At 40.4% G+C, this 14,570-nt stretch overlaps 1 protein-coding gene across 2 annotated transcripts in view; it reads right to left on the bottom strand.

Annotated features, from left to right (window-relative positions):
* Positions 1–14,080, bottom strand: part of ADAMTS7 (ADAM metallopeptidase with thrombospondin type 1 motif 7) — a 59,801-nt gene extending 45,721 nt beyond the window's left edge. For both annotated transcript variants that reach the window (XM_072148768.1, XM_072148767.1), the window contains exons 1-3: positions 13,708–14,080; positions 842–1,197; positions 273–423 (exon numbers count right to left, since the gene is read on the bottom strand). In XM_072148768.1, the coding sequence (XP_072004869.1) occupies positions 273–423; positions 842–1,197; positions 13,708–13,792 (592 nt within the window). In that variant the 5' untranslated portion in view covers positions 13,793–14,080. The remainder of the gene's footprint in view (positions 1–272; positions 424–841; positions 1,198–13,707) is intronic.
* Between the last annotated feature and the right edge of the window lie 490 nt (positions 14,081–14,570).

Here is a 14,570-nt window from a genome sequence, read left to right as displayed (position 1 = left end):
GGCGGGTGGGCACCTTGTCCTGCTATATAACAACAAAATACCAAGGTGGAGATTTATTAGTCAGTTTCTATGTCTATGTCAGTTTCTGATGTAGAAGCGCTGAAATCATTGCAATTTCTTGTGCACTGCAACATAATATTATATAAATTTATTATATTTGCAACTACGCCACCTCCACGCCAAGTGAGTATGGAGGGGCACGGCCGCTAGTAGAGTGAGAAGATGTAAAAATAGTTTTTGTTTAAAAGTGAGAAGATGTAAAATAGTCTTACCTTTAACGCCGCAGCTGCTGTACCCTGAATCTGGTCCATCAACCAAATGACGGCGGTAGATTCGATGAGGTATTCCTTTTTCTATGGAGGGCACTTCAGTTGTCACTGGTTCTATCAGGAAATCCTCATGTTCTAACTGGAAGACTCCTCTCTTATGGAATACAAAACGATTAAGCACAAATTAGCACCAATTGAAGTAAAAGTTTTTCAGGTTTTGTTGATCATTTTGGTAATCAAAGTCTAAAATTGTTACCTGGGGGCAATGATGGATTTCTATGTGATCAGTGACATGACAACACATGTGTCAGGCCCAGAACACCTGGCATCTTAGTCAGCCCTCAAACACTTTGTGTGACCCTGCACACCTGGGATTAGACAACCCTCACACATGCCAGACTCTGCACACCTGGGAAACCCCCATCAGACTCACCAAGCCCCATTCACTGTGGAAGACAACTAACAATGAGATGCTGTGTACCACCACTTCACATTCGGCTGTCATATTCTAAATATTTCAGAAAAGGGGAAAAAAATATGATGATTTTTGACAATGAAGGTTCTCTACTTACTAGACCACTGCAGATACTGATAGCAGCATTTCCAACATGATGGTGGTGGGCCTGTACCTCGCCCTGCATGTGGCATGAACTGGAAGGGCGACTGACAATTCTTGACTCCCGGATGCCTCCATAACGCCACTCCGTCACAAAGCTAGGGGCCAGCAGCTGGTGGTTCTGGCTTAGGTTGAAGGTCAACTCCACTCCTTTGTACTTAATTTCATAGTAGGTAGAGGAACCAGTGCTTGAAGAAAGTCCCCTCTTCTGTAGATTGCGGGGTGTAAGGTCATAGGTTACAAAACTACCATGTTCATCTACTCGTACAGGATGTACGATATCGGCATCCAAAGAAAAACTGAGAGGAACATCTGAGAAGACAAAAGTTGAGTCGGTCATTGCACTCATATTCATGTCTTGTGTTAAAAGACAACCATGAAAAGTTCGTAGAAGATTGTATTTTGTTATAGGTTTAAGATCATTATTTAGTTCACTAACTTTCGACTTTCTGGGAAGGTATTTTTCTGCCAGGTAAGTAGAAAATAAATTTATCTATTTTCCTTTTTTAGCTATTGATGAATATTGCAAGAAATTACTAGAAACTCTGTAGTGATCAGCCGAGTAATGGAAGGATGAACAGTTTTTTCATTATGTTTGTGTAAGAAGAAATAAAAAATAATCATTTTTATATTACAAGGGAATATGGAAAATGGAAATGCCATTGCTGCCTTTTCTTCAGAAACTGCACCATGTAGGTCCAAACATTGACTATAACTTGGCCCAATTCTCTTTCTCGTTGAGCAAGTGTAGAACTATTTGTATTATGCTCGCCAACCCCCGTCTATTTTTTTAGCTCATCGTATACCAATTTAACTTGCCCCGGTGGTCTACATGTTCCCATACACATTAGATGTTCTCAGGGGCGTAACTACAGCGGTAGCAGCCATAGCAAATGCTATGGGGCCCGCAGTGTCAGGGGCCCCGTCATCCAACCTGACACAATAAAGAATGGAGGATGTGCACCATTATATCTATATTGTACTGCAAATTGTCCAGCATAATATGTATATAAAATATACTGTGATGTGTATATGGTGTCTGTATACACTGTATGTGAGTATGTTGCATATGGCACTGTATGTGTGTGTATATGCTGTGTGTGCACGTGAGTCTATTTATATGTGATTGTAACTCGCATGTGTGAGTATACTGATATGTATATTTTTTAAGTGGGAAGGGGGGCCCCATGCAGTAGCCTGCTGGGGGGCCCTGTCTTTCCTAGTTACGCCACTGGATTTTCTGATATCTCTATGTGCTTAAATATGTCTTACACCTTTTCTGAGGACATGATAGGGGACAACTACATTAATTCTTTTATTTTTGTATTTTTTAAGAAGACAGGATGGAACTTGGCTATCATTTTCAGACCTGGATGTAATTATCACTTCATTTGTGTTGCCTTCAAGTGAAAAATAAGATTGCAAAATAGCAAAAAGTGGTCTTCTCGGTTGGTGGTCATTTCAGAGAAGGTCAATCTTTAAACAGAAGCTAGAAATATAATTTAAAAAATCACATTCCAATCGGATCCAGCCCGGTCTTCTTTGATGGTCTTCTTCTGTAGGCATTTCACTATATTAAGTCTCAGAAGAACAATAACCCCATTGCTTACCAAGTCTCCAACCCTAAGTGTTATCCTAAGCCTTGTCCTTACTTGCATAGTGTAAATGTAGTAACTCCAGGAGGCACCAGTACAATATTTATTCATCTTGGCAATAAGAAGCTGTTTCTGTGTTCTCACTGGGATTGTCAAAAACTATTTTCTATGACTCATGACAAGAGGAGATTACTGGGGCTTCCTCACTTTATGTAATGTCCGTCCTGTGGACAGGATTCGCAGCCACTGTTATTGCATATTATGAACTATACAGTTTTCCACTAATAATCCCATGATCTTTTTTTCCCCTATTTTCCCAAGAGAAGATCTGTACAAATAAAAAATAGGCAGCGCAGTCTTTTGTAGTCTGTATATTCCCATCTCTGGGAACCTGCAGGACTTTGCTCATCCCTTCCCCCTCTTGCACTCATTAGCAGTGCAGTGTCCACAACAATCCATGGCCCATGTACAGCTGCCTCACAGCTGGACGGAGAAGAGCCAGCTGACTGCCTACATCTATGACCCACGTGTGCTGGACTGCGAGGAAGCAAAAACAAACTTGTACATAATCGCGGTACATCCTTTGCCTGGCCTTAGATATTACAGATATACGTATATATGGGGAATTTTTTGTGTATCTGCACATGTGCCATCAATGTGCACTTGCTCCTTCCCAAATTTTGACATGATAATATGTATTCCTTCTTTTGGGAAAAATCTACCACCAAAATCCATCATGATAAAGTGGGGACATGTATCATTATTTCTGCTAGTCAAATTATCAAATTTTTTTAGTTTTTGCGACTTTTTACTGCAACTTTTGCTGTTATTTTTCAAGTACACCTTGGTCTGCACCTTGTGCTGGGCCTTATGTATCTTTATAATAATAATGATAATTCTTTTATTTATATAGCGCACACAGAGCATGTCAAATCGGTCCCTGTCGCCAATGGGGCTCACAACAGTATGTTTTGGAGTGTGGGAGGAACCCCATGCAAACACGGAGAGAACATACAAACTCTTTGCAGATGTTGACCTGGGTGGGATTTGAACCCAGGACTCCAGTGCTGCAAGGCAGAAGTGCTACTCACTCAGCCACCATGCCGCCCATCCTTGTTTTCCAGATGTCCCTTGCAACTTTTCACTTAAGTTTCACTTTTTTGCGACGTTTCAGGCGCAAATCTGCACCTGGTCCAGGGCAGGTGCAAAGGAAATTGGAATTATTTCACATGCTTTAATTGTTTAAAATTTTTTACAGTAACCAGTTTTTTGAAAATTCAGAAATGTTTGCATTCAATTTTTAAAAATTTATTGGTTACTTCTAAGGGTGTGGTCACACGTTGCGTTTGAATTGCGTTTTAATTGCATTTTGAAACCTATTGCATTACTTTTAACACACAAAACACAATATAAATGCGACATTAACGCATGTGTTAACATTGCGTTTACTATGCGTTTTGTAAATGCATATGTTAAGAGTAGTATAATTAGGCAAATCACCTCTCCTCAGCTGTTGTAATGTGTTTAAAACGCAATCAAAATGCAACGTGTGACCTCACCCTTAACACCACGTGTGACCGCAGCTTCATATGTCGTCATCTCCCTTGGGTGTGACTAGAGGGCTTAAAAATGCAGGACAAAGCCTCAAATCCTAAATTAACAGTAGTTGAGACATTTGCAACAAAAAGTCTCAAAAAGAACCCAAAATTTGCACCTGTTAGGAAAGGAAAAACTGAACATGTATCACAAGTAAAAAGACATGATCATACACAAGGAGCCAAAAAGAGCTGCCAAACGTCTCAAAAATGCACAAAAAAAAAAAAAATAGTCATAGATTCAGGCACTGTGACTGTGGTAATCATCTTATATTTGTTATCCATGGCCTCCTTCCTTCTAACTTTAAAATTTTTCAATATATATTCAGAGCCTTCAGTGCTTTAGATTCACAGACTGTTACAATGAGCAGAACATGTCTCACCTAACCCCCTGCTCTCCCCATTTGCCTCTGTAATTTAGCAACTGCAGAGTGCATAGGATGGGGGACCTGCTCCGCTCATTGTAAAAGCTTGTTAAGCTACAGGTCAGAGGGTCCCTGGAAACCCCACCAGAGCCCTTAACGCTCATTAGCAAAATTATAAAAGTTGATTTTAGAAAGAAGGAGGCCATTGTTAAAAATATAAGAAGATTAGCACAGTCACGGTGTCTATGAGTACCGTAAATTTCCCTGGTTTATCATGCTGGATTTCCTTTAACCATAGATATGTATGGTCAGACCATTAGGAATTTTACACAAATGAGACATATGAACATATTCCAAGATTTTAATAAGACTTTGTGTGCCATATACATTTTTAGAGGATGTTCCAACTTTTTACATGAATATCTATGGCAGTGGAATATGGCACTATAATGAAAATTTGCATATAATAAATAAAAATAATGATAACAATTTATATAGCGCCATCATATTCTGCAGCGCAGTACAGATCATGGGGGACATATACAAGCAAAATAGGACTCTACAGAGCAATAACATGGTCCGATTGAGTCCTATAGCGTGTTAAAAGGCTGTGACTGTTATCAATTGCTACAATTCCCAAACACACAAAGTTTAGTTTTTTTCCAAGAGGCAGCTAAATGGAATAGTATGTGAAATTTCACATGTTCCATTTATACTGTGGTAAATCTAGAGATTTTGGTGTGGGAGCTATTATGGCCAATGAAGCATGTTACACATTATAACATTTTCTCTAGTTTTAGTTTTCAATTACACGCTACAACCATAGAAACCCTTTCATAACAGAGACATTCCTAAATGATATTCCTAATGGCAGTGTAGTACTGAATACAAGAAAGAAGCTCAAACATCGGGAACTATTTGCAATAGTGTGGACATTACTGATGTTGGAGTGTCTGTTAAAGGCGACCTGCCATTTAAATTTTCCCACCCAAAATAAATACTTAAAGGGGTATTCCGGGAATATGAACGTCTGATACAACGATCCCATGATGCTGTAAATAAATGAATATAACAAAACTCAATGGAGCTCAAATAGTTTGACTCTATGATTCACAACATTTTATGGCCTCTCTAAATTATGTGTCCAACGCGTTTCAGATGCTAGATGCGTCCTTAATCTTAAGGATGCATCTAGCGTCTGAAACGTTGGAAGTACCGGTGTGTCTGTACATGATTTTAACATGATTTGAATAAAGACAAAGATTTCTTAACTATCTCCTTGGTCCGTGGGATTTGAGCTGGAGAACTACTTTCTACTTCACTACTTAGACTGCCTGAGTCATGTCTGGCAAACTCTGTGCCTGGGAGACAGCCCGTGTGCCCACAGAGAGGCCTCTGAGTGCTATCTCTGGCACCAGTGCCATAGGTTCACCTCCAATAGTATAGGGCATGGAAAGAAGTAGATGGTGAAACAGGACATGTGAGGGAAACAATTTTTAGCTAAAAGACTGGTATCATTTATTTAATATGTCGCCAGTTGTATTTGTAAAAAATGTGGTTACAGGTTCCCTTTAATAACAGTGATAGTATTAATAAATAACATTGATGTCGTCAAATGATGAAAAGGCCATCCACCAGCGTAGGGTTTACAACATGTGCATTCAATTTTATACACATTGGGGCCCATTTACTAAGGGCTGTGCGCCAGTTTTCTGTCGGACTTTACACGTTCTTTCTAGTGTAAACTGCTTGCACAGATATATAAGAAGTGTCTGCACCACAAATGTGTTGCACACGACCGTTTTGTGGCGCAGCTGAACCAGTCATTATGCTATACAAATTAGGGGGCGTTCCGTCGCTCAGTCGGACCGTGCGCCAGATTTAACATGCAAAGTCTGTCACCCATAAATTGGGCACTAGGAGCTGCTTACTAAAGTAAGCAGCTACTAGTGCTTAAACGAACGCCGCAGAGTTAGAAGGATAGCGTTACCGGAATCGTAACCGCTAATCGGTACTGCTATCTAACACTGTGGCGGAGTACAATGTAATCGTCGAAAAGCTGTCCGACGTATTCATGAGGGGGCGTTCCAAGGTGCTGCCTCTTCCCTGGAACCCGCCCCGCTGGCTCCATAGGCCGGCAGTGACTGCCCCTAACCACGCCCCAACCCCGCCCCCTCATGAATACATCGGACCGTTTGGCGAGCAGTCCAACGTTTACATTGTACACCACCACAGTGTTACCAGAGGTTTCAGGTAATGCTATCACTCTAACACTGTGGCGTTTGTTTCAGCACTAGGAGCTGCTTACTTTAGTTAGCAGCTCCTAGTGCCCAATTTATGGGTGACAGGTCCTCTTTAAAGGTGCATCACAAAAAAGTTGGTAAACTCTGTCGGGCAAGTGCAGGGAAGTGACAGATTCATGATTTCTGGTGCTTAATGAATCTTGTGCACCAAGCATTATACACGGGCAGAGCACTTTTAGTGCAGTTTCCCACATTCTTAGTAAATGTTCCCCATAAACTTTAGTCCATTTTGCATGGAATCGCAGTTATTTCAGGGCTCGTACACCAGAAAACTGTCGTACAACTTCTGATAAATGTCACCCTATGAGTGGCGGATACAAACAGGGTCTCTTTGCAGTAATATAACAGAAGCCCTTTGTTATTCCAAATGTTATTGTAAAGCACAATCCTTATGTATAACAAACTACAATATAAGTAATAGTTGGCCCTGACAGTCATTAGCCCAGGCGTTACATACATACAACCGTAGGAATCTTCATTATGATGACAGAGGATATTCGTAATTAGCTTACTGTTCACTGACCAAATTGTAGATTGTCCAAAGCAAGGGCTTATGTACATGTCCCTCTCATTGTGTCATCCATAACCAACCACCCATAACATGGTGTATGTAGAATGCTACAGGTCCATCTCTCACTCATTTCAAACTGACTTAATACAGCACATCATAAAGGTTATATTAATACACTCCACAAGCAGCTCATATCTAATACTTGTGTGCTGTAAGTGCAGTCATTTTATGGCTGTAACCAAGGGAAGATAGCTTCTTCCATTATTTGCCAATAAGCTTAAAATATTTTACATTAGTCAGGGAATTCTAGTGCAAGATTTATTGTGTTCTTGCTTGTGCTACAATTGCAGCTGACCTCTTCATTTTTGTTTTTTCCAATCCCTCCCACTGCTATGAACAACCGGCCTTTGTACACATCCAGCCATGCCGGAATCTGAATATGTATAGACTCAAAGATCCATCAGAACACACTGTTTACTATAATGGAAATAAGGACAATCTATCTAAAATGATACACCCTTAAAACTTATAATGATATTGAACATACTTATGATAAATAATATGTGTATTTTATTGATTTCAATGCATAACAAGTAATGATTACCAACCGGCCCAACTGCAATGAACATATAAGTGTATCTCACCTTTAAACAATGTTTGCACTGGGTGTTTATAAGGGGGGTTAGACTTTTTCTGCACGTTATGTGATTTAAACTTCATTTCTAGCTTATATTCTTGCTGTAGTCTGGCTCTTCTGTACCATTTCTATATAAACCTAGCAGATGTGACTCACCCCACTCCCCTCTCCATAGACTTCTATGTAATTTGACACCTCAGTAAGCCTCTGTCGTTCTTGCTAGCAAGAAAGTATTCAGCAGAAATTTCAAAATAATAGACATACCGTATTTTTCAGACTATAATAAATCCTTTGATTTTCTCAGAAATCAAAGGTGTGCCTTAAAGTCCAGTGCGCCTTATATGAACTGTACTTACAGACAACAGCTGCCTTGAACTGTGTACAGGTCTTCCACCTGCTGGTCATTCATCCTTACAATCAGGTGGGCCTTATAATCCAGTGCGCCATATATATGAACCTAGATGTTTTACAAGACATTTATTGCGTCTTATAATTGGGTGCGCCTTATAGTCCGAAAAATACGGTGCAAGGAAAGAGAGAAACCAAAGTAGTACTTTGCTATGATAACATATATTACAAAGTTTCTTACATATTAATTTACTTAAACTATTCAGTTATGCAAAGTTTACTGAAAAGTTAATGATTTAAGCATGCCTTTATTAAAACATAGTAATGTGCACTGTATTATCCGACACACAAAATGCATAATAATGGACTTCCAAGATAAGAAAAGTGATGATAGTGATCTTATTATTAGGATATATGCCATCAGTATTATAACAGTCAGAGTTAAACTTTCAGACCCCAGTCCAGAGTTTTAAGTCGCTGTAGTGTATGGGGCTTTACGTTTCTATTGGGTGACCTCAGTCTATCTCCCTGCACACATTCTTCTTAGCTGTGGTATCACCAGGGGCGTAACTACAGCAGTAGCAGCTGTATGTGTGTATACACTCACCGGCCACTTTATTAGGTACACCATGCTAGTAACGGGTTGGACCCCCTTTTGCCTTCAGAACTGCCTCAATTCTTCGTGGCATAGATTCAACAAGGTGCTGGAAGCATTCCTCAGAGATTTTGATCCATATTGACATGATGGCATCACACAGTTGCCGCAGATTTGTCGGCTGCACATCCATGATGCGAATCTCCCGTTCCACCACATCCCAAAGATGCTCTATTGGATTGAGATCTGGTGACTGTGGAGGCCATTTGAGTACAGTGAACTCATTGTCATGTTCAAGAAACCAGTCTGAGATGATTCCAGCTTTATGACATGGCGCATTATCCTGCTGAAAGTAGCCATCAGATGTTGGGAACATTGTGGTCATAAAGGGATGGACATGGTCAGCAACAATACTCAGGTAGGCTGTGGCGTTGCAACGATGCTCAATTGGTACCAAGGGGCCCAAAGAGTGCCAAGAAAATATTCCCCACACCATGACACCACCACCACCAGCCTGAACCATTGATACAAGGCAGGATGGATCCATGCTTTCATGTTGTTGGTGCCAAATTCTGACCCTACCATCCGAATGTCGCAGCAGAAATCGAGACTCATCAGACCAGGCAATGTTTTTCCAATCTTCTACTGTCCAATTTCGATGAGCTTGTGCAAATTGTAGCCTCAGTTTCCTGTTCTTAGCTGAAAGGAGTGGCACCCGGTGTGGTCTTCTGCTGCTGTAGCCCATCTGCCTCAAAGTTCGACGTACTGTGCGTTCACAGATGCTATTCTGCCTACCTTGGTTGTAACGGGTGGCGATTTGAGTCACTGTTGCCTTTCTATCAGCTCGAACCAGTCTGCCCATTCTCCTCTGACCTCTGGCATCAACAAGGCATTTCTGCCCACAGAACTGCCGCTCACTGGATGTTTTTTCTTTTTCGGACCATTCTCTGTAAACCCTAGAGATGGTTGTGCGTGAAAATCCCAGTAGATCAGCAGCTTCTGAAATACTCAGACCAGCCTTTCTGGCACCAACAACCATGCCACGTTCAAAGGCACTCAAATCACCTTTCTTCCCCATACTGATGCTCGGTTTGAACTGCAGGAGATTGTCTTGACCATGTCTACATGCCGCCATGTGATTGGCTGATTAGAAATTAAGTGTTAACGAGCAGTTGGACAGGTGTACCTAATAAAGTGGCCGGTGAGTGTATGTCATTTGTATATGCTCTAAATGTGTGTGTATGTGATGTACAATGTGTATATGCTGTATGTGTGTGTATGCATGGGTATATATGGTACTGTAAGTATGTGTGTATATGATGTATGTATATATGGTGTATATACTGTAACTCACATGTGTGTACAAATATGTATATTTCTCAAGGGGGAAGGGGGGTCCCATTCAGAAGTATGTTATGGGGTCCTGGGTCTCCCAGTTACACCACTGCGTATCACTATTGTCGCACTGCTCCATTCAATCAACAAAGCTTCAGAACCCTGCACCCTTGCTTCTATGTAGACAAGGTACCAGTACATGTACCACAGTAAACTTATACAAAAAACAATGTGGGCCCTGGCTACAAATGAACAACAAGGTTTCCTTGAATAGGACCCCCAACAGTTTGGATACTGATGGCCTATCCTAGCAAAAGGTCACAATCCTACCTGCTACTCTGGGAGGAATAGTAATATCCTTATGTTTGCTGCTACCCCACTTCTCTTGAAACTAATGAGCTATATTACAAAGGGTCTTGTATCCTCATTTGCTTTTATTGTATATTTATTTTTTTATTTTTTGTATAAGAGAATGCTCATGGTGGTAACTAATATGTCTTATCTCATGGTACCTATAGATCTAACAGGCAGCTCAAAACAGAAAATTTCTTGTATGAGAACCCCAATCAAAAATGTGAAATCTTCCTTCTGCTTACAGTATATAGAACACAAGGGATTTCCTGGGACAGCTACTTTTCCCACTAGGATTCTATATTTTGCATTACTTCCTCTCCCAGAAAACATATTCCTGCAGATCCAAAAATAACAATATAAGGAGGATTAGGTCATTTTAAGTTTGATTTATCTATCAAATAAATATATACTAAGAAGACGAGTTTCAGTGTGATTTGTAGGCTTGGATGGAACATGTTGGTACTGTCTAAATCAATTGACTCATTAAAATGATAAACCAGGGACTCAAAGATCCAGGCACCATGACTGTGGTAATCTTCTTTTATTTGTAATCCATGGCCTCCATCCTTCTAAAATCAACCTTTATGATTATGCTAATTAGTCTCAAGGGCTTTGGAAGGGTGTTTCCAGAGCCCCTCTGTGCTCTGGGCTCAGAGGCTGTTATACTGTGATGGAGTACTTCCCCCTCCCACTGTGTCCTCAATGATGCTGTGGTCACAGCAGGAAATGGGAGGGGTAAGTGCTGAGGGAGCAGGGGGAACATGAGACATTGTAACTACCTGTGAAGCTACAGCATTCAGATGATCTGGTAATGCCTTCCAGAGCACTTCTGGCTCTTAAGGAGAAAAAAATTGATTTTAGAAGGTAGGAAGCCATGGAGAATAAAAATAAGAGGATTACAACAGTATCAGTCGCTGGATCGATGAGTAAATGTCCCTGGTTTGAAGGAAGATTTCTTTTAACATGAGTGATTATCCAATTCTGTAGTACATATCATCCATATGAGACTTTTTGAAGTAAGTAAGAAAGAGTGATATTTGTGGTTAAAGGGGTTTTCAATTAGTTAAAAATTATTTTAAAATGTGGTTAGAACAAAAAAGAAAATGTTACTCACCTCTCACATCTCACTTTGCATACATCAAATGTATAGTGGGAGTGAGAATCTGCACCATAATAACTTCTGCTTTCATTTAGAAGCATTGGCAGGACCATATAGGATAATATAGGGAATCTGAGACCTGTATTGATGCGAATGAAGCCCTTTGGGTGAGATAGAAACTTCCAACTTATTGTGACCATTTCTCCTTCTCCATTAGCTCCAGCCATTTTCTTTGGCTAAGATAATTTACAAAGTTGAATGATACTATTGATTTGAGAAGTTTGTGCAGATATGTACAATGTATGGACTATATAAGGTAGTAGGTCTGCAACTAGTTAACAAGCATTATTATTATTATTTATTTTTTCATAAAGCACTATTCATTCAATTATGTAAGGGATTTACATACATTACAGAAAGACAAGTACAAATGAAAATGCAAAAACTGCAGAGATCTGCAACAAACGGGAGGGGGACCCTGCCCGTGAGGGTTCCCAATCTATATGGGAGGGTAGATGTAGGTATGAGGTGAGGGAGCAGAGCAGTTAAAAGTCACTAGAGTTCACTAAAAGTGCTATTTCCGTGTACAATGCAGTGTTTCTCTGCGATTCACTGAGATCGTGCACCAGAAATCATGAATGTGTCGCTTCCCCGCAGAGTTCACCATCTTTTTTGTGGTGCACCTTTAACAAAGGACGTGCGACGGACCGACCTATGGCACGCCCCCTAATTTGTGTCGCATGGAGGCCAGAAAAGGGTCGTGTTTGCCACAATGGCAGCGCAGACACTTCTGAAATACCTGTGCCATTTTAGCCATGAAGAACGTGCACGGCCGGACAAAAGTCCAGCGCCCGACCCTTAGTAAATGTGTGTTGAAGGCAATCTTGAACAGGTGGGTTTTTAGGTTATGCAAAAGTAGATAGAAACCTAAACAACATAGTGTAGTAATACAAAATGGGATGAAAAATTGAAGCTCTGTTTTACACAAACCCTTTTCAGATGAGCAAAACTCCTGTCGCAACTGGGAGAATGCATCCATCTGGTTTTTGAAGTGTCCTTTTTATCAAAGGATACTTATGTGGAATCAGTTTAGACTTACAACTCTTGTTTCCATAAGAACTCGACCACAATGGATACAAGAGTACAATCTGTGCATGTACATACATAACCTGCAATAATACCGCAGCATCTGGGAGGTTGCAGAATACTGGAATACTATGTTATCTTATATTGCTAAACATGTTTATGACATAGCATTTACATGTGTTCTGTACACAGACCGCAACAAAGCTGCTACCTTTTAACTCAACCGGAGTTACAACTCGCAAGGTGTCAGACCTCGTGGTAGTATATAGCACTTACATATAATGACAAGCCAATTACCATCTCCTAATTCCACAAGGTTATTTCTAACTAGTGTGAAGGTATAGCTCATGTCATGCCAACTATTAGCTCACAGAAACAAATCCATGAAATGACGCAATGGGGTTTCCTTGCTCTGACTAGAAGAACAAGAACATGCAGTTTACATGTTATGTACCATATATATTCTGGTTACACACACAACAACAATGTATCAATGCATCAGGAAACCTACTGTAAGTGCACACAAATACAGATATTTTGCAGTGGTCAGAACAATTTTTGCACAAAAAAACGTAGAGGAAAAGACTGTAAATACACTATTTTTCAATTTTAGCTGCTAGTATTGGAGTACATCAGCTATATAACACAAATTGGCAAACCTAAAGTTTTGTTATGTACAGTTTTGCAATATTTTCCTCCTTGATCTGGACTGTCAAATAAAATCTCGCTGTCTGTCTGCAGGCGAGGATAGCTGATGGGGTTAAGTAAGTCCAGTCCCTAGCAGTGAGTGGGAAGAGCCTTGATGTACAAGGAGACCCTGCTAACGCTTAACCCTTCACTGCACATCTACTCTTAGCCATTTTTTTTTAATCTATTGTATTTTCTATTAGTATTGATACTCTATATCTATTTATGCGTAGCAGAAGGGGAACAATACTAATATTTCTAAAACACCCAGCAAGTGGAATCAATAGAGCTAACTTCATAAGAAATACTGACCTGAAATGAGTGGGGTGACCTCTTGCAGAGCAGAGCATAGCACAAGCAGCAGGAGCAGCATCTTGCAGGTTGGTGGTTTTATCATAGGAGGGTTGGGGGCTGCATGCTAGTGTAGTGGTCCAGGAGGCAGTAGAATGGATGTGTGAGCTTATGTGTCTGTGCTGGAATGTTTACAGTGCTTTGTGATCTCCTATTTATCCATGTGCTCTTTGTTAGTGTGATGTGCAGAATGATGTTTGTAGTGCACAATGGGAGGGATCATTTCTTGCAATGTTTCTGTCTCTTGGGGCAATTCATCTGGGTATCTGCTCTGTCCTCTGGTGACACAATGTATCCAACATCCAGGAGATTCTCTAACTCTTTTGTCTCTTGTCATCTGTTTCTTGTCTAGGGCTCTCAAGTTTACAGTCCCTCCTCCTGCACCCCAATCTCCCCTCCTCTTGCACTGCCTCTTATCCCTTGTCCTTCCCACACTCTCTTTGCTTTCCTTGTCTTTCATCTGTCCCTCTCTACTGCCCCCTTTTCATCATACAGCCCATATGTGATTATTAACATTCCTATATACCATAAATTAAATCATTCTTCACCTGTCAAGCTAAGTGTATATAACCACAGCTCATTATCATGAATTATTATAAAGTGAATAGTTTCATATTTTGAAACTTTTTGCAAAAGTCTTTTTTTCACCCATAGAACCTGACAGATGATCCAGGCTTGCACTCTGCTGCCATCTGCTGATGACTTCGGAAACATTTACAATTTTTTTATATATATCTTTTGCTTTAAAAGACATCTACCACCAGGATGAAGGATTGTAAACCAAGCACACTGACATACTGGTTTGTGCCCCCTATGTTAGACTA

Source organism: Engystomops pustulosus, chromosome 4 (genome assembly GCF_040894005.1).
Source record: "Engystomops pustulosus chromosome 4, aEngPut4.maternal, whole genome shotgun sequence".
In the NCBI taxonomy this organism is placed as follows: domain Eukaryota; kingdom Metazoa; phylum Chordata; class Amphibia; order Anura; family Leptodactylidae; genus Engystomops; species Engystomops pustulosus.
Note: the sequence above shows the minus strand (reverse complement) of the source record. Positions and strands in the feature narration are given on the sequence as shown.